This window comes from Cavia porcellus, unplaced genomic scaffold, assembly GCF_034190915.1.
Source record: "Cavia porcellus strain 051 isolate PalLab524CR breed Dunkin Hartley unplaced genomic scaffold, mCavPor4.1 scaffold_16, whole genome shotgun sequence".
Taxonomy (NCBI): Eukaryota; Metazoa; Chordata; class Mammalia; order Rodentia; family Caviidae; genus Cavia; species Cavia porcellus.
The window spans coordinates 6,957,588-6,983,436 of record NW_026947499.1 but is presented as its reverse complement, the minus strand read 5'-3'; the positions used below and the strand labels follow the sequence as shown (position 1 = coordinate 6,983,436).

Sequence of the window (25,849 nt, the reverse complement as noted above, 5' to 3'; positions counted from 1 at the left end):
TCAGTTTACAGCATTTTAAGAGGAGCTCAACTAAGAGATCATGATACAAATAGAAACCCAAAGGGCCAAGAACTCCAAAGAGGCAAACCCACAAGGCAAGAGGTGGAGCACGCAAAATCTTGGGGTGGGCAGTTACAACGTTCAGGCTTCATCATCTCTCAGTAAAGAAATGAGGCTCCCCTGCAATGCAAACCTTCATTTATTTTCAGCATTTACTTACAATCTTTTGTTTTCAATACTGGTCTAATCTGATGGTTTCCAGGATTCCACAAGGATGCCTGGCTTGCAGTCTGTTATCTGAACCTCCAAGACCCACTGTGGGGGAACTTACTGTAGTAAAGAGCCCTCCATCAGCCACACCACTGTGCTGCTTCACCCTCTGCCCTCCAGGCTCTCCTTACTGCGGCTCACACCTCTGTCGGTTTCAAAGGCACAGGTGAAGTCTGGGTGGAAATGCTCAGAGCCTCTCAGGCTTGCTCATCAAACCCAAAGAGCCAGAAGTAAATCATTTTCCACCAACTGCTGACCACCTCTGAGCACCTGGAACTGCTCCAGAAGGTGCCCTTTACCTCTGCCAGATGAGGCCAACATCCTACACTTCAAGGCAGGAAAGGAAAAGCAGTTCTGATTTCCCAACTAGCACCTAGCTGCCAGGATACAGTCAAATGACCCTGAGATAAACGACCCTGAAATAAAAGCACATCCACAAGGCACGACCTACCCACCTAAACATAAAAAAATCAGACTATCTGAAATTTGTAATTACTTTATATGTTACTACATAGTCACTTTTCATTCATTCCATTAGAATGCCCCAAGCGCCCCATAAACAAACGTTGCCACTTCCAAGCAATCAATTCTAGCATGAACTTATATACTGTCCTATGTGGTATTAAAACCTATCTTACACAGATAGGGAAATAAGCAAGCTGGGGGAGAAACTGTCTGTTCAAAGTCCATTAAAAGGGCGGGGAGGGGGGGTGGTGTCAGCTCAGCAACTTAAGTGCCTGTTTGGTTGAGAGTTCAATCCCCAGTACCAAAAAAAAAAAAAAGTCCATTAGTTCATTCCCACAGCCTGATGGTAGTACACACACTCATTTAAACTGCCAGGAACAGGACGCCCTTTACAGCCCACTGCACCCTCATTCTGGTGCCTTCAAAAAAAAATCCCAATATAACTGACCAAAAATATAAAACAACCAATATCCACCTGTGTGCTAAAACTGTAAAATAACTGTCATCTCCAAAAGTCTTGACCATGGGGACAGTTAGAAAGGAAGATTCGAGTACATTGACTCAATGAAGGGAAGGGAAGACTCTTCCTCTTATGGGTTCATGCTTCAGTTTCTAAAATTGTGCTACTGAAGCTGCAAAGTAAAAAAAAAAAAAGTTATTTTACCCTTAAAAATTACTTGTGGGGTATGGTTCACATGTGTAATCACAGCACTCTGGAGGGCTGATGCAGGAAGGCCACAAGTTCAAGCCTCGCCTAGACAACTCAGAAACTCGTTCCCAAAAATAAACAATAAATAGGCACATAGGTAGCTAGGCAGACAGCTATAAAGAGGGAAGGGATGAAGATGAAACTCAGTGCACTGGGAACTGAACCTAGGGCCTCCAGACTGAGCTACATCCCCACTCCCTTCATTTTCTGCTTTGAGACAGGAGTCCCTAAATCATACAGGGAGGCCTTGAGCTTGCAATCAATCCTTCTGTTTGAGCCACCCAGAGTGATGGGATTACTGGTTTGACTACCAAAACACCAAACCGTACACTTCAAAAAGAATTAATGAACTGGGCATGGTGGCAAACATCTGTAAGCTCAGCACTCTGGGAGGCTGAGGCAGGAAGAATAATCATAAATTCAAGGCCAGCCTGGGCAACACAGTGAGCTCAAAGCCAGTGTGGACTACACTGCCAGATTCTTTTATCTTAGAAAAACCAAAACCAAAACCAAAAGCAAAACAAAGACCCTTGGCAAGAGTATCTCTGGAAGGGGCTGGGGATTTAGCTCAGCGGCATAAGCGCCTGCCTTGCAAGCAGGCAGCCGTGAGTTCGATCCCTGGTACCAATAAAAAAGAAAAAGACAAAAAAAAAAAAGAGTACCTCTAGAGAGCTTTTGTTTTTTAGAAATGCAGAAGTTGGGGGGCCAGGGATATAGCTCAGTGGCAAAATGCCTGCCTGGCAAGAGCAAGATCCAGAGTTCAATTCCTAGTACCAAAAAAAAAAAAAAAAAAAAAAAAGAGTACTTCAAAGGGCAGGGGTTTAGAGCAGCAGTGTAAGTGCCTGGCCAACAAGTGCCAGCAATGTAAGGGCCAGCAGTGTAATGCCACCTGGCAAGTGCCAGGTTTGATTCCCGGCACCGGAAAACAAAACAAAACAGAAATGCAGAAGCTTGGTAGGGATGTGGCTCAGGAGTAGAACACTTTACTAGCAGCTTACTGGTAAAGCCCTTCGGCTCAATCTCCAGAACTACAAATTAATGAATGCAGAAGTTTCAGCCCCATCCCAAATCAGATTCTGCTTTTGTATTTTTTTTTTTTTTAAATCAGTACCAGGGATTGAACTCATGACCACACGCTTGCAAGGCAGGCACTTATGCCACTGAGCTAAATCCCCAGCCCCAGATTCTGCTTTTGAGCAAGATTCTCATGTGATTCATAGGCATAGAAAGTATAAAAATAAAAACTGATTCTAAAGATTTTTTTTTTTTTTTTTTTTTTTTGTCTTTTTCCTTTTTATCGGTACCGGGGATCGAACTCACGACTGCCTGCTTGCAAGGCAGGCGCTTACGCCGCTGAGCTAAACCCCCAGCCCCGATTCTAAAGATTTAAAAAAACACATTAACTGGTTAGTTGTAATACATAAAACTGAGATGATCTCACAGCATTAATGTAGCTACTCAGTAATCTTCAACACTTCATTTCAAAGCAAAATTCTACCAGCGCCTCTAGATCTCTGCTTCCCTTGAACTAGGTACATACAGTAAACACACAGAACAAGGCAGGCAACACCTCTTTCATGCCCAACTCTTTAAACACACAAAGGAACTCTCAAAAAGCTGTGACATAGTTTACCAAAGACAAAAAGTTGTTGCTATGAAAACAGAAAGACTTACTAGCTGCTGTTGCAACTGGCTGAGCAATATTAGCAGGTGGCTTCAGCTTCATGAGTTCATTAAGACTATTATTTTTTAGTAGATCCTTTAGCTGAACCTGGTCTTTTGAAGGTGCAGAGGTAACGGTGTTCCGCACTGCTGGTGCTGAGACTGAAGGGCGGGTGTTTGCAGTAGTCTGGATAAATTTTGTTAAAGTGATGGTCTGCCTGTTGGTTGTTACAGGTGGTGTTTTAGTCATTACGATTGTAGATCCCAGGGTTGGAAGCTGATTTATTTGATTTAGCACAAACGTTGTTGTAGATGGAGGCTGCTGCTAGGAGGAAAAAAAATTAAAATTCTTTACACACAAAAAATGCTTCCTTCTCCAATGCAGTCTATCCCCATAAATATAATAGAAAAAATTAAAAAACTAAAATTGATTTTATTCTTGCCTATGAAATTCATTTCTAATTTAATGGTCTGGGGTTTATATAATTTTTATTTATTTTGAGACAGGGTGTTGCTAAATTGCCCAAATGACCTACAACTCACAATCCTCCAGCTCCGCATCCCAAGAAGCGAGGATTACAGGCATGTACCACAATGCTATCTCAATTCAGAAGGACTAGCCGTAAATCACCAAGTTAAAGTTCCACTTTAAGGAAAACAAAGTAGGGTAGTAGTATGACATTTCACACAACTATTAAGATCAAAAGCATAAATGGAAGGCATCCCAAGCAAACTGATGTATAGCAACCCTAAATAATGATTAGTAACAGGAAGAATTTCTTTTTTTGCTTTTTGAGACAGGATCTTCCAATCCAGGCTGCCCTCAAACTCATGGTTTTCCATTTGCCTCAGCCTGAGTGCTAGGATTACAGGTGTGCACCACCATGCTCGGTGAAGGAAAGAATTTCTAATGCCAGCACCACTCCAACCAAACAATGCTGAGCCAAACACTTAAGCAACTGGAGGCCTAGATTCTCTTGAGGTATCTTCTGGTTTTAATATCCTATGACTCCTGGCTCAGCATGGTGGCACACACCTTAACCCCAGCACTCGGAAGGCTGAGACAGGAGGATCAATGCAAGTTAGAGGCCAGCCTGAGCTACATAGGGAGTTCAAGACCAGCCAGAACTACATAGTAAAACTTTGTCTTTAAAAAAATAGTCGGGGCTGGGGATTTAGCTCAGTGGCATAAGCACCTGCCTTGCAAGCAGGCAGTCGTGAGTTCGATTCCCGGTACCAATAAAAAATAAAAGTCTACATCCTATTCAATGCTTTATTTGCTACTATACATGCTATTTCAAATTTAGAATGTAAAAAGACAAAACAGCCAGGTGTGGAGGCACACACCTGTAATGCCAGAACTAGGGAGGCTGAGGCAAGAGGATTGCCATGAGTTCAAGGCCTGGGCTACATAAGCAAGCTCAAGGCCTGCTTGCACTACACAGCAAGACCCAGCTATGTTCAAACAAACAAAATCCACAAAACAACCCAGTCAGGTAAGCTATAATTATTAATAATGTGAATGCTACAAATCTACACATTTTCTTTTTCATCAGTGGGGAGGAATGGGAAAAAAGTGACAAGAACAAAAAAAAAAAGTCAACATAAACTGTAAGTACAACTGAGATACTTTATAAATTTAAATCTAAGCCAGGTATAGTGGTGCACGCCTGTAACCCCAGCACTCAGGAGGCTGAGGCAAGAGGATCGTCACAAATTCGAGATCAGCGTGGGCTACAAAGTAAGCTAAAGGTCAGCCTGAACTGCATAGGTAGACCCTGTCTCAAAGACAAAAAAAGACTTAAGTCTATTTCTACTTAGTTTCTTCTTCAGAGTGTTTATTTTTCCATGAGTCCTGTAATAATCTTCTGGCTTTCTATGTATCACTTTTAAATATTTTTTTAAAATATCTTTTTGGGGGGCTGGGATTTAGCTCAGCGGCATAAGCGCCTGCCTTGCAAGCAGGCAGTTGTGAGTTCGATCCCTGGTACCAATAAAAAGGAAAAAGACCAAAAAAAAAAAATCCCTGGCCCTTAAAATATCTTTTAATAACACAAATTATTAAAAATAAGTTTTGTGTGGTTAAGATAAGATCTTGGTATACAATCCATACTGACCTTGAACTATGTATTCCAGGCTGGCTGAACTTATACAATTTTCCTGTCTCAGCCTCCCAAGTGCTGGGATGACAGGCATGCACCAACATATCTGGCTCTTTTTTTTTTTTCCCATTTTTATTGGTACCAGGGATGGAACTCACGACTGCCTGCTTGCAAGGCAGGCACTTATGCCGTTGAGCTAAATCCCCAGCCCCACATATCTGGCTCTTTAACAAATTTTAACCAACAGTTTGTCAAATAATTTTATACCACTTGGCTTCAGTAAACAGCTATGTTTAAGGTAGAGTCAGGAGAACCCTATATATGAAAAGTGCAATTATAATCACATTAAAAAATTATGCATACCGGGGCTGGGGATTTAGCTCAGCGGCATAAGCACCTGCCTTGCAAGCAGGCAGTCGTGAGTTCGATCCCCGGTACCGATAAAAAGGAAAAAGACAAAAAAAAAAAAAAAAAATTATGTATACCATGTACAAAAGCTGAAATAAGCAAAAGCAAAAATAGGATAATAAGTACTTCATGTTTATTTGATAATTTTGTATTATATGCAATAAACTATAAAAAATTTTACTGTCCCAATTACCATCTAAGTGGCATAAGAATGAAAGAAATCCTAAGAGTAGGATATTAGGTAAGTAGCAAAAAGCAGACCTAGGAAAATAAAACTATCTCATATTGACAGTCTCTTTTCTTGCTACAATCCTAAACTATTTTAGAAGCAATGCCAAACCTGAATAATTCTTACCCTCACATTTAACAGCGTAGGACTGGGTACCGTCTCTGGTTCTTGTTTAACAGTAACTGCAGCTTCTGCTTCCAAGCCTAGTTCTAATGCACCAAGTGGCACCGACTGGAGAGAAATCATCAAAACAAGAAACAAGAGAAAACAGCAGTGAATTCCGTTTCCCAAACAAGAGTTGCATTTATCTTATTTAAAAAAAACAATCACCCATAGTAGCAAACATCTGTAATCCCAGCACTCAAGGCTGAGGCAAGAGGATCACTGTGCCTGAGTTAAATAGTGAGTTCAAGGCCTGCCTGGGCTACAAAGTGAGCTCAAGGGCAGGCAGAACTAGTGAGACCTCATCTCAAAAAAAAAAAAAAAAAAATTGGGACTAGGGCTGTAGCTCAATGGTAATGGTAAAACATTTCCCCTAGCTTGGGCAAGGTCCTGAGTTCAAATCCCCAGTACCACAAAAAACTAAAAGCTAACTTTACATTCAAACTAAGATATAAAATCACCATTACAGATACAGAGGTACCGTAGTTCACAAACATTTTCTTCATTTGGCAAAATTTTGTTTGGCGTTTTGTTTTGTTTAAACAGGGTCCCACTATGTTGTCCAGGCTGGCCTTGAGCTCACTATGTAGCTCAGGCTGATCCCAAACTCACAGTGATCCTCCTGCCTCAGCCTCCAGAGTGCTGGGACTACAAGTGAGTGCCAATGTAAGCTGCCAAAATTTTTTTTGTTTGCACACTCCACTGGGTGACAAACACAGTCACAGTCATTCCCAAACATGAACACAGCCCATTTTCTCAGAATTGTGGGACAACTTAAGTTTATGAACTAAGGTACCACTGTATAACTTTGTGTACCAATGTATAATCTTTGCAAGCCTAAAATCTTTGCAAAACTATGCTAAGATCACAATCTTCTCTTTCAGAGAATATGTATAGTGAAGTGACAGAAAAATACTGATAATGTATAAAGACATCATTATAAACGAGAGAATGATCCTCCCACAAGAACTCTCATCAATCAGGTGTCTCCAACCTGTGGACTATAGTCCACAGGTAGCTCTGGATAGGTACAACTGGCCTGACAACACCATAAGCTTTTAACATTATCATGGGATCTCCAGTGATATTAACCAGCTACTTGTGCTGCGCTGGAGTGCAGAGTGTTATGGAGAGCAGGTACAATGTACCGACAGCTCCACCTTCTGTACCCACCAGAGTTGAATGAAGCCCAGGTGTATCAGATATTTCATGAGCTTGCCCAACTTGACTTTTCAAATAAAATGTAACAGTTACACATAACAGTACTTCCACCTGCCTACAGGTGCCTTCGCCTGTGCTGACAGGTGTTTTATTGTTAAGACATGTTAAACGTTCTTGTTTCATTAAAGTAACCCAAGCCCACTAAACTTGGGCTTGTACTACTTAGTAATTTAATAATTTTTTAAAAACTGAGCACAGGGGGCTGGGGATTTAGCTCAGCGGCATAAGCGCCTGCCTTGCAAGCAGGCAGTCGTGAGTTTGATCCCTGGTACCGATAAAAAGGAAAAAGACAAAAAAAAAAAAAAACTGAGCATAGTGGCATACACCCAAAATTTCAGGATTCTAGAAGGTTGTGACAGGGCAGGACAATTGCAAATTCAAGCTCAACCTGGATACCTTAGTGATGCCTTGCACCAAAACAAAAAATAAAAAGGGCTAAGAATATAGTTCAACCCTCAGTACCCTAAAAATTAAATGAACAGTATAGTGAAATATTTGTTACTTACATTTATCAACTATATCATATATCTTATATACAACCCAAGACAATTTCTCTTCACTCAATGCTGCCCAGGCAAGCCAAAAGGGCAGACACTCATCTATAAACAATCACTATCTTACGTTTATGTATATAATCCTACCAAAGCAGAAAACAATGTCTTGGTTTTCATTCCAAGTATGTTCTACCTCATGAATGAAGACAAATATTCAACACTAGAATAACATTTACCTCTACATTTAAAATTAAAATGTATTATCAGTGGCACACGCCTGTAATCCCAGCACTTGGGAGGCAGAGGTAGGAGGATCACTGAATTCGAGACCAGCCTGTGCTCAAAAGTGAGCTCAAGGCCAGCCTGAACTGCGTAACAGCCTGTCTCAAAAAAAAAACACACATACACACACACACAACAACAACCAAAAAAAACAGCCTGTCTCAAAAAGACAAAATTAATTAATTAGAATGTAATATCTGTTTCTATACATAGAAATTAAAAGTGAAGGAAAAGCCCTAGTGTTTCACAAAACATTTAGCAAACTCTTACCTGCTGAATTGCAGGAGTTGGGGTTGGAGTCACAAACCCCATATCTCCATCAATATCAAAGAGGTCATTTGGACTAATCCCACTCTCACTCAAAGCAGCAAGCAGTAAATCTTGCCCTGGTTCCACCATCTTTAGAATGAAAGATTAAATATTAACATTAAAAACTTTAAGTGAAAAATATTAACTCTCCTCTAAATAGAAACAATTCAGCCTTTTCTACTAGATTCATTCATGCAACACTTACAAAGAACTTGGTGCATGTCAGGAAAAGAGAATTAAATCCATCTTAGATCGCTGGAAGCTCTACTAAAGCCAGGACAGAAGCATGTAAATCACAGCAGGACACCTCTTCCGAAACCCTAGGCAGGTGACTAGGAAAGGGAAACGTGAACTTCACTGAGAGAAAGCAAAGATGCCAATGCAGCTGCGTCTCAAGAACTCACCAAACAAGAACCTTCTCAACAGTGTAACCCATGCAGGCATGAGAATGTGACACTCACTATAGCTAGAAAAATCAACATGGCACAGATGATCAGGAGAAAAAGGCTAAGCAGAGGAGAAAGACACCTTTCTAAGCCTTGTCCATCCATTATAGAATGCCTGTAATACTGTGTATAATAATCACTAAAGGTTTTCCACATGTGGCCCTGACACAGATTTGTCACTTAGGAAGATTCCTCATGGAAGTGTGGCAATAAACTGAGAGGGTCCAGAGTAAGATCAAAAGCAGGGAGAAATCTTAGCAAATTGTTACTGCTCTCCAAGAGAGAGCCGTGTCAGAACCACAGAGAGCAGAGAAAGGAGGGGGCATGGGTTCCAAGACATTTAGGAAACACTCATCCAATGTAGTTAAAAAAATTTTTTTGAACCAGGGATGGAAACAGTTTAAGAAAAGTGTATCAGGACTGGGGATTTAGCTCAGCAGCATAAGCGCCTGCCTTGCAAGCAGGCAGTTGTGAGTTCGATCCCCGGTACCGATAAAAAGGAAAAAGACAAAAAAAAAAAAAAAAAGAAAAAAGAAAAGTGTACCAAACCTGGCATGGTGGCACATACCTGTAATGCCAGCATTTAGGAGGCTGAGGCAAGAGGATCACTATGAGTTTGAGACCAGCAAGGGGTACAGAGTGAGTTCAAGGCCAGCCTAAACTGCATAGCAAGACCCTATCTCCAGAAAAAAAATAAAAGTATACCAGAGAAAAAACGACTTGTGATTAGTTATGCGAGGATGCTAATTTAGGAGCCAAGCACATTTCAGGTCAGTTTTCCAGCTATATCTCAGGAGACAGACCGAAGTATTCTTTTTTATTTTTTTGTCTTTTTCGTTTTTATTGGTACCGGGGATCGAACTCACGACTGCCTGCTTGCAAGGCAAGTGATTATGCCGCTGAGCTAAATCCCCAGCCCCAAGAATTCATTTTGATAGAATACTTCAGGGGCTGGGGCTGGGGATTTAGCTCAGCGGCATAAGTGCCTGCCTTGCAAGCAAGGCAGTCGTGAGTTCGATCCCTGGTACCAATAAAAAGGAAAAAAGACAAAAAACAAACAAACAAAATGAATTCTTAATCAATTGGGAAGGGAACAATATTTAGGAGAGCTTTCTCCATTTTAACTTTCCTTATTAATTTCTTTGAAATCACTGATTTATACATATAAACATGTAAGATCTCACTGCTTTGAAAACTAATCGCAGGTTATTAAAAAAACACTAATTTTTCAACTGATGCATTTTTTTGTCCTCAGTCTGTGATAAAATTAAATGTCAGAAGCCACATGTGGCCAACCTTTCATCTGAAATGAAACATGTGACCCATAATCCCAACTTCATTTATTTCTGTACCACTGCAGACCAAACATGGAAAAAGTTAGAAATTTTTTATAAACTAGTCAAATATTGAAATGGGACCTTCAGAGGTTGGATATGACCTGTCTGCCTCATCTGTTAAGAGGAAAAATCTCTTAAAAATTGTTTTGGAATCCAGGCATGGTGGCTCAGGCCTGTAATCCCAGCACTTGGGAGGCTGAGGCAGGAGGATCACTTTGAGTTTGAGACCAGGCTAGGCTACAAAGTGAGCTCAAGGCCAGCCTGAACTGCATAGAGCGATCTTGTCTCAAAAAAGACCCCCCCCAAAAAAAAAAAAAAAATTATTTGAGTTGGGTGTAGTAGCAGATACTTATAATCCCAGTACTCAGAAGGTTTAAGCAGGATGATTCCAAATTTGAAGTCAACCTGAGCAAACAAGCAAGATCTTGCCTCAAAATAAAATTAAGTAGAATTTGCAAAAAAAAATTAAATGTCCATCTTTTATGTCTTATGTAAAGAGTGTTAGCCAAGAGGACCATCACCATGACTTCTAATATACAGCCAAGCATTTTAGATGAAAGCAAGATATTTAACAGAGAAACCCTTTACTGTGTCTGCCATGTAAGTCTCTGTATCATCTAGATAGAAATTACAAGAGGCCGGGGAGATAGCTCAGCAGCACAGCACCTGCCTGGCAAGCATGAGGTCATGAGTTCAATTCCTGGTACCAAGGGGTGGGGGGAATCACTTGCCTCCCCAGGTTTACCCACACAGGGAGTGGCAGACCAGATCCAGAGCCGTGATGACAAAGCTTTTAGAGCCTTCACTAACACCAAGAGCACACTTCGGAACATGTGCCATAGTTTTGCCACCACTGCACTACAGTCCAACCTCCCAAAGCCCACGGGGTCCCTTTCCAGTAAGTGGACATTAGTGCCTACAAAATCTTATGGTGGAATAAATGCCAGAATGAAGTTAAAACTAAAATGAGAGGCCAGGGATATAGCTTAGTGGTACAGTGCTTGCCTAGAATACACAAGGCCCTGGGTTCAATCCTTAGTATCAACAGACAGAGAGGAGAGAAGGGGAAGAAAAGAAGAAAAAAGAGGAAGGGAAAAAACCCCAGACCCAGTACTTGGGAGGCTGAGACAGGAGGCTTGTCCCAGTTCAAGGCCACTCTGGACTACAGTGAGCTCAAGGTCAGCCTGAACCACATGGCAAGACCCTGTGTCAAAAAAACCAAAAACTAAAATAAACAAACAAACAAAAACAGAACAAGATGAGAGAAGACAAATAGAAAAAATACCCCCACACAAACTTAAAAGTCAATCTATTTTTCTAACAGGCATATGTGATCGTATTTTACAAATTATCCTAGCATGTAGCACAAGTAAGGACTTAAGAGCTCTAAAACCAGGCATGGTAGCACATGTCTGTAATCCCAGCACTTGAGAGCCTGAGGCAAGAGGATCACAAGTTCAAGGCCAGCCTGAGTTATAGTGAGAGCCTCTCTCAGAGAAAAAAAATTCTCAACCCACAGAATACTTTATTTTTATTTATTGGGGTTTTTTTTGTTTGTTTTGGTATGGAGGATCAAACTCACAACTGCATATTTGCCAGGAAGGTGCTTATGCCTGAGCTAAATCCCTGGCCCAATACTTCATTTTATAAACAACAACCTGTAGCAAAAGAGTCTTTCCTCTCCTTTACCTAGATTGACAAACCTCCAGAAATTACTAGAACCTAGTTAGAATTTTTTTTTTTTTTTTTTGGTCTTTTTCCTTTTTATTGGTACCAGGGATTGAACTCACAACTGCCTGCTTGCAAGGCAGGTACTTATGCCGCTGAGCTAAATCCCCAGCCCCCCTAGTTAGAATTTTTAAGAAAGGGTCTCACTACGCAGTCCACGATCCCCTTAAACTCACTATGCTGGCATGACAGATATGCACTGCCGCTCCCAGCCCAAAACACATTTTTCAAAAGTAAATATTGGAAATGATTTTTTTTTTTTTTTTTTTTTTTTGGTCTTTTTGAGACAGGGTCTCACCCTAACTCTTGCAGTTCAGGCAGGCCTTGAGCTCATTTTGTAATCCAGGCTTATCCTGAACTCACAATCCTCCTGCCTCAGCCTCCTGAGTGCTGGGATTACAGGTGTGTGCCACCACACCTGGCTAGAAATGATTTACAAATGATAAAGTACACTTTAAGCGCCCCTCCCCCCTGCACCTTAGATAACTGGAAGGTACTTAAATGACTATAAAGTGGCTAGACATGGGAGGCTGAGGCAAGAGGATCACAGTGAGTTCTAGCCCAGCCTGAACTGCAGTTAAACCTGTCTCAAAAAGACATAAAGGCCAGGGATTTAGCTGAGCGGCATAAACACCTGCCTGGCAAACACAAAGTCGTGGAATTTGATCCCTGGTACCAAAAAAAAAAAAAAGACAAAATATAAAACCAAGTGGGATGAGGGTCCTGGGGTGACACTGGGCCAATACCCAGCTTATGTAGCCACAGTCGAGTCACTCCGATACATGGACACACCTTGGAAACCAGGACACTTTATCCACCAGTACCAAGGGCTGCACCCAGGATCTTCATCAGTAGCAGAGCAAATTAGCATATTCTGCCTTGAGATGTATTTAAACAAATTTTTAAAAGGCTAGGGATGGGGCCAGACATACAGCTCAGCGACATTAGCACTTGCCTGGCAAGCACAAAGTCCTGAGTTCAATTCCAGTCCAAAAAAAGGCTAGGGACGTAGTTTAGTATAAAGACCCTGCCTGGATGTGGTGGTACCACCTGTAATCCTAGCACTGGGGGAGGCTGAGGCAGGAGGATCACTGCAAATTCAAGATCAGCCTGATCTACAAAGTGGGCTACAAATTGGGCTCAGCCGGGGCTACAAAGTGAGCTCAAGGCCAGCCTGAACTGCAGAATGAGACTGTCTCAAAAAGACAAAAATAAAGCATCTGTCTTGCAAGCAGGCGGTCGTGAGTTCAATCCCTGGTACCGATACAAATGATAAAGACAAAAATAAATAAATAAATAAATAAATACATACATACATACATACATACATACATACCCTGGGTTCAATCCTCAGTATCACAAGGAGGACAGGTTCTCCCTGTGTTATCTAGACTGGGGCCAAATTCCTAGGTTTTACCTTTTCCTCCAACTCTCCAGGATGCCCACAAGTATGCTGTTTTAAACTAGTAAATTTGAGCCAGGCGTGGTGGCTCATGCCTGTAATTCCAGCAGTCGGGAGGCTGAGGCAGGAGGATCATTGTAAGTTCAAGACCAGCCTGGGCTACAAAGTGAGCTCAAAGCCAACCTGAACTGCATAGCGAGACCCCGTCTCAAAAAAAGACAAAAATAAATAAAATAAACTAGTAAAATCCAAACTACAGATCACAGACCCTTGAAGGCCAATGGTATAGATGAGATATAAACCAAGCCTGTCTAATCATACTCAGAAATACAGAAATATCATTTATTAATAAAATGTGAACTCTGCCTGGCAAGTGCAAGATCCTGAGTTCAATTTCCAGCACCAAAAATAAATAAATAAATGTGAAATCACTAAAAAATGTTAATAAAGTCATGAAAGGTTTTTGTGGTTTTTTGGTGATAGTTGTTTTTGAGACAGGGTCTCACGATATAGTTCAGGTTGGCCTCAAACTCACAGCAAATCTCCTGCTTCCACCTCCCAAGTGCTGGAATTACAGCGGTGCACCACCATTCCTGGCTAAGACTTTTTTAAAATATATGTTCTTTATCAATAAACATCTATAGAACACAAATAGCATGATGGAAGGGAAGAATTTTGGGCAAAATTTTTTGATGTTTACAGAAGATAGCAACAGTAATGCTATCAATGACCAGCTCAGAACTTCATGAAGAATCACATTTGACCCAGTCATTTTGAATGTATTCATACACTGTGTATTCAGATGTCACACATCATGGTGAGTACCACAGATACACACAGCTTTTACTGTCAAATGAAAGAACACTTTGAGATTCTCTGAGTAGTGACTTAGTAATGACAGTGTCTGCAAGATACTAACTACAAACTGATAATGAGCAAGATTTGCATCTTGTGTACAGGTTAGACACAAATGATCCTAGGGATTCTTTACCCTTTGGGCACAAATTTTCTACTTGTTCTTTCTTTGTAGGGAAAAAGGATAAAGAAAAAACACATACCCTACTCTCTGTCAAGCAAAACAACAGTTTTTGTGTGTTTGTTTTTTAAATATATAATCTCTGTGAATTTCACATTGGCCTCGGAACTCCCAGCAATCCTCCTGCCTCAGCCTCCTGATAGGATTATAGGCTTGTGTACCATGCCCGGCAATTTGTCCTCAGTTTATGAATAAGACATATTCCTGAGAAGATAAGTAAATTCTTACTTTGAATCTATAAAATACAACATAAATATGAAATTAGTGTGTCTTTAAGAGTTTATGGACCTCAGGTGGTATTTACCATACAGTCATCTAACAAACACACAAATTACCAGAGATCCCTTCCTATCACAATCCATCAACAAAAAGTTTCACATTTGGGGTAAATGTATTTGAAAACATCACTTACTTCAAAACAGAACACCTATGAAAAAAATTCTACAATAAACAGAAAAAAAGATACAGTAACATAAAGGAAGAGCTACAACAGGCAAGAAGGCTGCTGAGAAACAAGGTCAAAATGCAGAAAGGGAGGATACAGCTCCCACCCAGAACACTGACACTGAAGCTTATCCCTAGGGAACAGGCTCCTCCCGCAGACACTGAAGCGGATCTTCGTGGCTCCCAGCAGGCACTATCTGCAGGGCAACAGCACACTGCTGTGATTAAGGGGAGTCAGGCTCAGACTGATTATGTCCATTCAGATACTGGCTGTGCCACCCACTATTGATATATGACATGACCAAGTGAAACCTTCTGACTCAGTTTCCTTACCTTAAGATGAGAATAAAAAACTAGCCAGGTACCTACCTGGCAAGTACAAGGTCATGAGTTTGATCCCTGGTACAAAAAAAAAAAAAAAACCCAACTAGATTAAAAACTAGTCAGGCATGGTGGCACATGCATGTGATTCCAGTAATTGGGGGGCTGAAAAGAGGATCACCACAAGTTTGAGGCCACCTAGGGCTGCACAATGAATTCAAGGACAACCTGAACTTCATAGTGAGATCCTGTCTCAAGAAGGGATGGTGGGAAGAGACAGAACAGAATTGCTTTGTTGAACAGTAAATGTGGTAATGCCTAGAATAAACTGCTACTACCTATAAACTACTGTTATGACAAACATGAGTATTATCCGCCAAAAGATCTGTCCTTTTTTTTGATACTGGGGATTGAACTCAACTTCACACTTGCCAGACAGGTGCTAAATCCCTGACCCAAGATCTGTCTTCTTTCATTTATCTGAAAAACACTTATTTCCCAGAATATGTCCTTTGTGTGAGTGTGGGTACGTCTGTGTACAGGTGTTTTACTGAAATCAGGGCCTTCACACAGAGCTACATCCTTGGCCTTTTTTTCTAAACTGCCTGAGCTGGACACCAACTTGCAACCTTCCTCTCTCCTTGGCCTCTGAGACAGCTGCACTTATAGGAGTGCACTATCATGTCTAGCTTACAAACTTTTAATCTGACTTTAGTTCTGTAAGATGCTATTTCTCTTTTTTATCCAACAAAGCATCTCCCAAATAGCTTGTCCAGTGAAAGCAGTTACATCCTGAGGAAACTGGCATACATTTTAAAATGTGTATCACTTAACAAGTATCCTTCCCTAGGCTGGGGATTTAGTTCAGTGGCATAAGCGTCTGCCTTGAAGCGTGAAGTCATGAGTTCCATCCCCAGTACCGAAAAAAAAAATATTCCCTAAACTAAAATACTTTTATCTTTACCTAATAGTGTTGACCATGTCTGATGCAAGACTCAGCTACAATTTTGCTTCTAAGAAGCCCCAGTGTGAAGAATGACAGTGTAAGAATCTGAAGGACCCCTGGGCTGAGGCAAAAGGATCACCAGTTCAAGGCCAGCCTCCACTGTGTACCAAAACCCTGTGTCAGACACACACACACACACACAAAAAAAAAAAACCACCAGAAGAAAAATGAAACTAATTATAAAGAAGTTAAAAAAAAAAAAATGAATTTTTTAGGGGCTGGTGATTTAGCTCAGCAGCATAAGCGCCTGCCTCGCAAGCAGGCAGTCGTGAGTCCGATCCCCAGTACCGATAAAAAGGAAAAACGACCAAAAAAAAAAAAAAAAATGAATTTTTTAACCTAACTACATAACCTATTTCTCAACACTTCCCCCTCTGATTATGACTGCTCAATAAAGTACCCCCAGATGCAAAACCTGCAGAAAAACATTCATAAAGGAATGTGCAGTTTTTATTTTTTGAGACAAGGTCTCCCTATATAATTCAGGCTGTCTTGGAACTTACTGCGTAGAGGTCAAGCTGAACTTGAAGCAATCCTGCCTCAGCCTCCTGCATGCTGCGATTAGAGGTGTGGGTCACATGCTCTGCATAGAATGTGCAAATTATATATAAAATTTCAAAAAATGGTTTAAAATGAACAAGACTCAGAAAGGAAAAGTGACACAACATCTTTGAACAACTCCCTGAAATTCAGATGCCTCTGATACTTGCTGTATGGCTGGATTTCATTTTTAATAATCAAAATAACCTATGATTATTTCCTTGTCACACAAGAGAAATTTAGTCTTGGAAAGATGAAATACTATATAGCAAGTTACCAACTACAAAAAGTAGAATTGGAGTAGAATTAAAAATCTAGGGCAGGGGATTTAGCTCAGTGGCATAAGTGCCTGCCTGGCAAGCACCAGGTCATGAGTTCCACCCCAGTACCGCAAAAAAAAAAAAAAAATCTAAGAGGTTCAATACCACACCTCTCCAAAAGCCTGTGCTTTCAAACCCATACTTGTTACTGTCACAGGCTTTGCAAAGATTTGACCAAGGAGCAAAAATATTAAAAAAAAAAAAAAAAACACTATAACCTGCACTGAACATGAACTTTTATCCTGTCACTATCTCTTAGATAACATAATATAGCTACTGCTAACACAGCATTTCTAGTGTGTTAGACAAGGTAAATAATCTAGAGGAGATTTAGAGAGAGATGTGTAAGTTACATGCAAATGTAAGTCATGTACATATTGGACTTGAGCATCTACATAGTATACTATCTGGAGAGAAGTGTACCAGCATTTTCAATCTGCCAGTCAGGACATGCCAATGGGTTGTCAGATTAGTTTTTATTATATCCAACTTTTTTAATGATTCATATTTAGAACCAAGAATTATTACAGAAGCCAGTGTGGTGATGCATGCCTATTGTCCCATCACTTAGGAGGCTGATCCAAGAAGATTGTTGAGTTCAAGGCCAGCTTTGACTATATATGAAGACCCTGGCACAAAAAAATAATAATAATAATAACAACTAACAGTAGAGCATGAAAATGAGAATGTTGTCTTTTGAATCTTTGTACTGGACAATGTAACACACATTCCTTACTGTAAGATGTAATGAAAACATTAGCCAATGATTATTAAAATTTACTTAATGCTTTCCAAGATAGGTAATCTGATGAGTTTTATAACATATGTGACTTATTAAATACTTTGTGGCCTTCAAGAGGCCTGTCTACACAGAAAGTTCAGTGGTATCCTAAAGTCATGTTCAATACTTGGTGAGTGCAAATCATATCAAGGTGAATCTGTCAATCAGCATGTAACAGTAAACATTTGCAAAAAACTTTTAGTATTACATAATTTTACTTCTAATTGGCTGCTTAATGTGAAACCAATTCTACACCGACTTTAGTCAGGCAAAGCATAGGAAATAGAAAAGGGTGACATCCCAGTTACTCCACTTGATGCAACCAGAACTGAGTGTCCTTGTCCTTCACAGGAGTCAAGTCTCAACTCAAAGTTCAACCTAAAGGAAACAATATGTAGTCTATTAGTAGCTAAAACCTTTGCATTAGGCTGGGTCTGGTGGTGCAAGCTTGTAGTGTCAACACTCCAGAGACTGAGGCAGGAAGATGGCACAGAGTTTGATGTCAACCTGGGCTATACAGGAGACTACGTCTCAAGAAAATAAAAATAAAGTCCTCTGGGCAAATCACTTTTAAAAGCATGAAAATAATTTTCATAATGTCTGTTTTGAAAGCAATTACAACAAAGCAAGCCCTGAAAACACAAAACTGCTTGACATATAATACCATTCAATGAATGAATAGGGGGGCTCTTCTTTTTAACATTTATCCAACAACGAAAGTGAAGTGTTGTTTAAAATTCTTAAGAGTTGAATGGAATAGTTAGATTAAGATTCCTCCAGAGTCAGCTGGTAGAACTGTACCCAAGTACTAAACTGACTGGTGCAGTCACTTGGGGTTTGATAGTTTGCCTGGCTGACTCTTTGGAGGCCTCGCATTTAACTCAACATTCACTGCTAACAATCAACTTTTAAAGGTCAAAGGGGAACCAGTTTCTAAGCTTCCTAGAACACGTGTTCCACACAAACTTCCGGGTGCCGTTACAACTGGCTGCGACATGCAATGTATTAAACATGTCGTTTTGATTCTATTTTCTCGCCTGTTCTTTTCCCACGTTTCTCAACCGGCGACTCCCCAAAAAACAAAAGCTTCCCACAGTAAACGGAGCACGCACATAAAAAGAGCTTCTCTATGCAAGGATCAAGTTAGTGGTCCGCAAACATTAACCAAACAGAAGCACAAAGCCGGGTGGAAAGGGGAGGAGCTGGACGCCAGGGTCAGGAAAAGAAACAATCACAAGGGTTCAGAACATCCAAATCTCCTCAGCGGTTAAACCGATCCCAAACCACCTCTGGGAAACCACCAGCAGACACTGCTTTGAGGAACTTCAGATGCTCGGTACAGCGACCGCTGTCCGAGGAAGCCCATACGCCACCGCCATCCCTCCCACATATACCTACCCTTAGGGTCCGGGAGGGCAGCACGCTTGCTCCAGGCTAAACTAAGATCGGCACCCGGTGAAGCAGGAACGTAGCCCCCACGTGTTCCACGCACCGTCCTCGCCGCGCCAGGCGCGAGGTCCGCGCGCACCCGCCCGCGAGGGGTGCAGACGCGGGGTAGACGACTCCGCCGCCTCCTAACCTCCCTCCTCCCAAAGCGGGAGCAAGGCTCGGGCAGGAGCGGGACTCAGAAGGATCCTGACTTCACTTTCCCCGCGGGTCTGGGGCCTCGAGGCACGGGGTGTTGCGGGGAAGCTAACAGGGTGACTCTGGAGCGGCCGGCGAGAGCAGACCCCGCCGCCCCGGCCGCGGAGCGCCTCGGGCTCGGGACAGCGGGGTCCCGGAGCCGAGAGCTCCACGCGCAGCGCCCGCAGGGCCGGCGCTGACGGGAGAGGAAACCGAAGGCAGCGGGGCTGCGGCCAGGACCAGGCGGCTGAGATGGCGAGCAGGACGCGGGGTCCCGAGCCGGATGAGGTGGCGACCCCCCCAGCCCGGCCGCACACGGACCCCGGGAAAGGTGGGAGTGGGAGGCTGTCCGGCAGGGCGAGTGTGGAAGAAAAGGACCAAGGGAGCGACTTACTTTCCCCGCGGGACCCGACGCCAGAACAGCTTCTCCCACGCGCGGAAAGCTTGAAGAGCCCCAGGCGACTGGAGCGGAGGCGACGGCGGCGGCGGCGGTGGCGGTGGCAGCAGCGGCGTCCGGCTCTGCCTACCTCCCCGCCGCCATCTTGACGCCCCTCCCCCGGGCCCCCCCGCCCGCCGGCAAGAGGGGGCGGAGCAACGAGCGAGACGCCGCGCAAGGGCTGCGCGGGCCGCGCCCCCACGTGACTTCCTCCCCCCCACCTCGTCCCCGGCTCCCCTCCCCACCCCGCCTTCCTCCTAGGTGAAGGAAGATGATTCCCCCCCCCCATCTTGACCGCCCCCTGCTTTCGCCACCCCAAACGGACTCCGCCGGCTCCTGCTGGCCTGGTACCAGTGATTGGATCCAAGGGAATTCCGAAACCCAAACGGTCCATTATCGCGGCTCTAGGGTGGGCGAAGGGTGAGGGGGCCGGGTTTCCGCGAAGGGGGAGGGGGAAGGCGAAGGCCGCCTAGGACAGTCACGTGTCTACTGCTTCCGCCGGCGCCCGCGAAAACCTCGCGAGAATTACCCCCACCTTTTCTCCCGCGCGGGCTGTCGGGAAGAAGGTCTGCGTTCTTTGTGCCACCAGGAGGTCATCCAAGGGGCCGTGCGCATGCGTCCTACAGCTGCTTTCAAAGTCCGGCTGGGAGGGGCCCGAAGCTATTTTCAGAATCCTGTTGGAGGTTAGCTGCGGCCCAGGAAGTTACCTAGTGGGGTTTTTGTTACTTTGAAAACCTCATTTCCTAAGCATCCCAGAGAAAGTATTCACATAACCATTGCGTCCTAGTCTTGCTCAAAGCACTTTCCTGAGGATGCAACCACAAGTAACCTACAGGCCCTCGGCTGGTTCACGCCATTATCCCATGGTGAGGAGCGTAAGCTCCGCAGATCCACTCTGGGCTCCGCACACAGCGGCCACCTGGCCAATTGCTCTGGAATCATGATTACTGCAAGATAGAGCTACCCTACCGTTTCTCACTTATTTTTTTTTCGTCTTTGAGTTATTATTAAGTGGACTAACATAGACTATGTACATTAACTTCTCAGCAGTCCTTTTGTAAAGTCATTCTGATCATGCTGTTTGATTCCGTTGCTTAGGTAATAAGCACGCTTGGGTGATTCTTGCCCCCTACTGGCTGCGCCCTGTGCTGAAACAACCAAGAACAGTTAAGGTTAAAGTACGTTAACCCCAAGAGAAGTATGGAGGGGGGAAAAGGAGAATAGTGAGAATAATTATGGATCTTCCAACCTCGCGTTTGTACACATACGTATATAATATGTCTTCATACACGCAGTAGAAACATGTAAAATGCACAGAATCGTTTAGCTAATCACTTTGCTTCCATTTTAATGTTTATTTTTAATTGACCATAGTAATTGACATTTATAGGTACAGCATGACATTTCAATGCCTGTATAGTTTTTTGGGGGGAGCATCCACAGACCATTTTATTTTGATACAAGGTCTTGCCCAGGCTGGTCTTAAATTTTTCAGATCCTGCCTCAGCCTCCCAAGTAACTGGAATTCCCGGCACATGTATAGCATATATAATAATCGGACCAGGTATTTAGCATGTATTTCACTTTATTTGTGTGTGTGTGTGTGTGTTGGTCCTAGGAATTGAATGCAGGGGGGCCTTTATACTGAGTTCCATCCTTCAGCAGATTTTTTTATTTAATTTTGAGACGGAGCCTCATTAAATCATTAATTTCTTAGGCTGGTCTCAAGTTTGTAACCCTCCTTCCTCAGCCTCCCAGAGCACTAAGATTCCAGGTGTGCTCCATCATGCATGTCTCACATTTGTCACTTTGAACACTTCTGTGTACTAAATGTGGAAGAGGAATATTCAAAATCCTCTTACTAGCTATTTTGAAATATCGCATTAGTTGCTATCACCTGAAATTACTGTACTGTACTACAGAACATTACAAGTTATTTCTCCTATCCACCTACAGACTTTTAACCTTTTTTTTTTTTTTTTTTTTTCTTTCCGGTACCAGGGATCAAACTCACAACCATGTGCTTGCAAGGCAGGTGCTTTTGCTGCTGAGCTAAATCCCCAGCCTAGCCTTTTAACCTTTTAAACATTTTATTTCCATCTCCTCCTCATACCCTTCCAAGGCCCTGGTAATGATTATTCTGTTGTTTTCATTTTGTTGTTTAATTTTTTTTTTCTCTTTTTAGTTTTTATCGGTACTAGGGATCGAACTCATGACCACACACTTACAAGGCAGGCGCTTATGCCGCTGAGCTAAATCCCCAGCCCTTTGTTGTTGCTGTTGTTGTTCTGAGACAGGGTCTTGCTGTGTAGTTCAGGCTGGCCTTTAATTTCATTATGTTGCCCAGGTTGGCCTCAAACTCAAAGCAGTCTTCTTGTCTCAGCTTCCAGAGTACTGGAGTCACAGGCATGCATCAGCATGCCTGGTTTATTCTGTTTTCTACTTCTGGGGTTGTGTCTTTAGCTCAGTGATAGACCATTTGCCTAGCATATACAAAGCCCAGGATTGGATCCCCAGAACTTCAGGGGAAAAAATAAGGTATTGAGCTGGCATGGTGGTGCTCACCTGTAATCCAAGCTCTCAGGTGAGGCGAAAGGATCACCATGAGTTTGAGGCCAGCTTGGGCTACATAGTGAGTTCAAGGCTAATTTGAACTAGATAAAGAGACCCTGTCTCAAAAAAAAAAAATAGAGACTCTATTTCTTTAATGTTAACTTCTACATATAAATGAGAATATGGAGTATTTATGCATCTGACTGACTTCACTTAACATTATTCTCCAGTTCCACCAATGTTCTTGCAAATGACAATAACAAAACCCCCTCAGAAGGTTCAGGTCTCCCACCGAGCAACAGGGCACACAGATGCAAAAGAAAGAAAATATTCTGCAGTTGAGGAGATCTTGGATGACCCAGTATTCCCTGTGGAACAAAAGACTACAAGTCTAAAAGCTCATGGTTTTTATTGGTATCAGCTGGGGAGGTAGATGGGCGTCACAGCAGAGTACTAGGAAAAAGAAACTTTGCAGGCATCAAGCTTTAGTGAGAAACAGCAATTTTGTACCAGGCACAAAGGCCTCCACTCAGCAATACAAGGATAGCTTGATGTATGCAAGGCTGGCACCTTTACTTTGAGGGAGGATAATTCTTTCTGAGTCCCATGGCCTCAGCTGAGATGTTATTTCATGTCTTATCCCTGGAATTGCAGGTCCTGCTCAAGTCTCCATTCCAGCCATCAGCAGTGGAGGGCAGTTCTTGCTTTTGGGCTGCAATGAGACTCATTGGCCCCTCTGTCAGATTCCATCATTTTTTTTTTTGTACCAGGAATCAAACTCAGGACCTTTCCGTTGCCAGGCAGGTGCCACTCTGAGTTCTATCCCTGGCACCCTCAATCGCATTCTTTTAGCAACTAAGGGAACAATATAGCCAGCTCTGCATATCTCAGTGAGCAGAGTTGAAGGAAAGGTTAGGAAAGCATGGAGGCAAGGGGCTCCATTGCTCGGGAGAGAGCAGCTTGGCAGTCACACACATAATCGTCTCTTTTTCATGACTGAATAGTGTACACTTATGTACAGGTGCCAGATTTTCTTTACTCATTAATCCTTTAATGCGCCCTGAGGTTGATGCCATCTTTTAAATTAGCAATAATGATGCTTTGGATAAATTTTGCTGGCTATGATACTGCCCCTGGGCAAAGCTTTGATGCCATATCCTGGCTATTGTGGATAGTGCTGCACTAAATGTACCAATGCAAATGCTCTTCGGCATCCTGAGTTCAGTTCCTTTGGATATATATCCAGTAATGGGATTCTGGATAATACAGAAATTCTATTTCTAGGAGCTGGGTGTGGTAGTGCACACCTGTAATCCCAGCATTTGGGAGGCTGAGGCAGGAGGCTCACTGCAAATTCATCAGCCTGGGCTACAAGGTAAGCTCAACGGGGGCTGGGGATTTACCTCAGTGGCATACTGCAAGCAGGCAGTCATGAGTTCGATCCCTGGTACCGATAAAAAAAAAAAAAAATTCCTACAAAGTGAGCTCAAGGCCAACCTGAACTGCATAGTGAGACCCTGTCTCAAAAAGACCAAAAAAAACAGGGTTCTATTTCTAGCTTTTTGCAAAGCCTCCACAGTTTTCCATAATGGCTGTACTAATTTTTATTCCTGCCCAGGGTGTAGGAGAATTCTCCTTTCTCCACATCCTTACCAACCCTTGTTATGTTTTGTGTTTTATTTGGCTTTTTTTTTTTTTTTGGACACAGAGTCTTATATGTAGTTCAGGCTGGCCTTAAACTCACTATATACCCTAAACCAGCCTTGAATTCATGGTGATAACGTAAACATGTGTGTGCCAATGAAAAATAAAACCTGAAGGGAAAAAAGTACAGTCATTCTCCTGCTTCATCCACCCATGGGCCGGGACCAGGCAGGCACCACCAGTTTCCTGTTTTTGAATAAGTGATTCTAACTGGGAAGAGATGGCATCTAACGAGGGTTTTGATTCACATTTCCCTAATGATTAGCAGTGTTAACCATTTTTTCAGACACTTACTGGCCATTTGTATGTATATTTTTATATTTTCTCTTGAGAAAGTATAATTTCAGGTTTTTTTACACAATGTTTAATCAAATCACCTGTTTTTTCACTGTTGTGCGCCTCATAAGGCTAGATATTAATTCTCTTTCAGATGGACAGCTTCCCCCTCTATAGGTTTCTTCCACTTGTAGGGTGTCTCTTCACTCGGTTGATGATATCTTTGCTATACAAAAGATTTCTTAGTTTAACATACCAGTTTTCCTTTTTTTTTTTTTTCTTTTTTTGTCTTTTTTCCTTTTTATCAGTATCGGGGATCGAACTCACGACTGCCTGCTTCCAAGGCAGGTGCTTATGCCGCTGAGCTAAACCCCCAGCCCCCAACATACCAGTTTTCAATCTTCGCTTTTTGTTGCCTGTGCTTTTGGGGTCATATCTAAAAAAAAATCTTTGCTCAAAGCAATGTCCTGAAGCATTTCCCCTATGTTTTCTCCTAGTCGTTTCGTACTTTGGAGTCCTATGTTTAAGTCTTTGATCTAAAATATTTTAAGTTAATTTTTGCAGATGGTTGAGAGATAGGAGTCCCTTTTTATTTGACCCTCATGTGTATAGTTAAAAAAAAAAAGCTGGGTGTGGTGGGACACATATAATCCCAGCACTCTGGGAAGCTGAGGCAAAAAGATTATGAGTTGGAGCCCAGCCTAGGCAATTTAGCAAGAACCTGTCACAAAACAGCTGGACTGTACCTTAGTGCACAAAGTCATAAGTACTTAAAAATTATTGTTTTAACTATAAAAACTAAAAAAGCTTTTTGAGACAGGGCCTTGCTATGTAGCCCAGGCTAGCCCCAAACTTGTGGCAGTCCTCCTGCCTCAGCCTCATGAGTACTGTGATTACAGGTATGCACTATCAGGCCCTGCCTAGAGTATCTTAAATAAGGTTGTCATTTGTCTTGTCAACTGTCATGTTATAAAAGGAGAAACATGGAAGATGCAGCAAGCAGATGGAAGGCATTCTCCTTACACTCTCCAGGTGGCCCCCAACTGGTTGCACATTGGAGTAAATAAGTAGTAGGTTTGAAAAGTGAGAAATGGCCTGGACACTCGCCTTCTAAGCATCCAAGCCATATCTTGCTACCAAACTCTGTGTCGTCTCTACCTTGAACCAAAGTGGTATTTCAGGGGTTGTGTATAACGATTCAGAGGCACACACACACGTTCTGTACAGGTTTACTCATTGCAGTGTTAGTTGTAGAGCCAAAAGATTGGAGATATGAGCCTGGTGTGGTGCACGCCTATAATCCCAGCGCTCAGAGACTGAGGCAGGAGGATTCCTATGAGTCCAAGACCACTCTGGGCTACGTAGTTCAAGGCCAGCCTGAACTACATAGCAAGACCTTGTTTCCCAAAAAAAGATTGGAAACAACGAAAATGTCTTTGAAGACCGGCTAACCGGTTGACTGAACTGTGCCTGTTCCCTACAGCGCAGCAGTTGTTCAAAAATGAGGCATCTCTATAGTACGCACGTGCATACATGCAAATCTGCCTTTGTGTGTGAGTGTGATGTGTTCACGTGTACACAGA

General features: G+C 42.5%; 1 protein-coding gene across 12 annotated transcripts in view; it reads right to left on the bottom strand.

The window, feature by feature from the left end:
* Positions 1–19,845, bottom strand: part of Sbno1 (strawberry notch homolog 1) — a 61,514-nt gene extending 41,669 nt beyond the window's left edge. For 3 of the 12 annotated variants that reach the window (XR_010039606.1, XM_063225511.1, XM_063225513.1), the window contains exons 1-4: positions 16,537–16,561; positions 8,275–8,403; positions 5,972–6,076; positions 3,119–3,431 (exon numbers count right to left, since the gene is read on the bottom strand). Coding sequence is in view for 10 of the 12 variants with exons in the window: in XM_063225511.1 (XP_063081581.1) it covers positions 3,119–3,431; positions 5,972–6,076; positions 8,275–8,403 (547 nt within the window). In the remaining 2 variants the exon portion in view is untranslated. The other 9 variants (XM_013144741.3, XM_063225517.1, XR_010039605.1 and 6 more) reach the window with 9 other exon arrangements.
* Between the last annotated feature and the right edge of the window lie 6,004 nt (positions 19,846–25,849).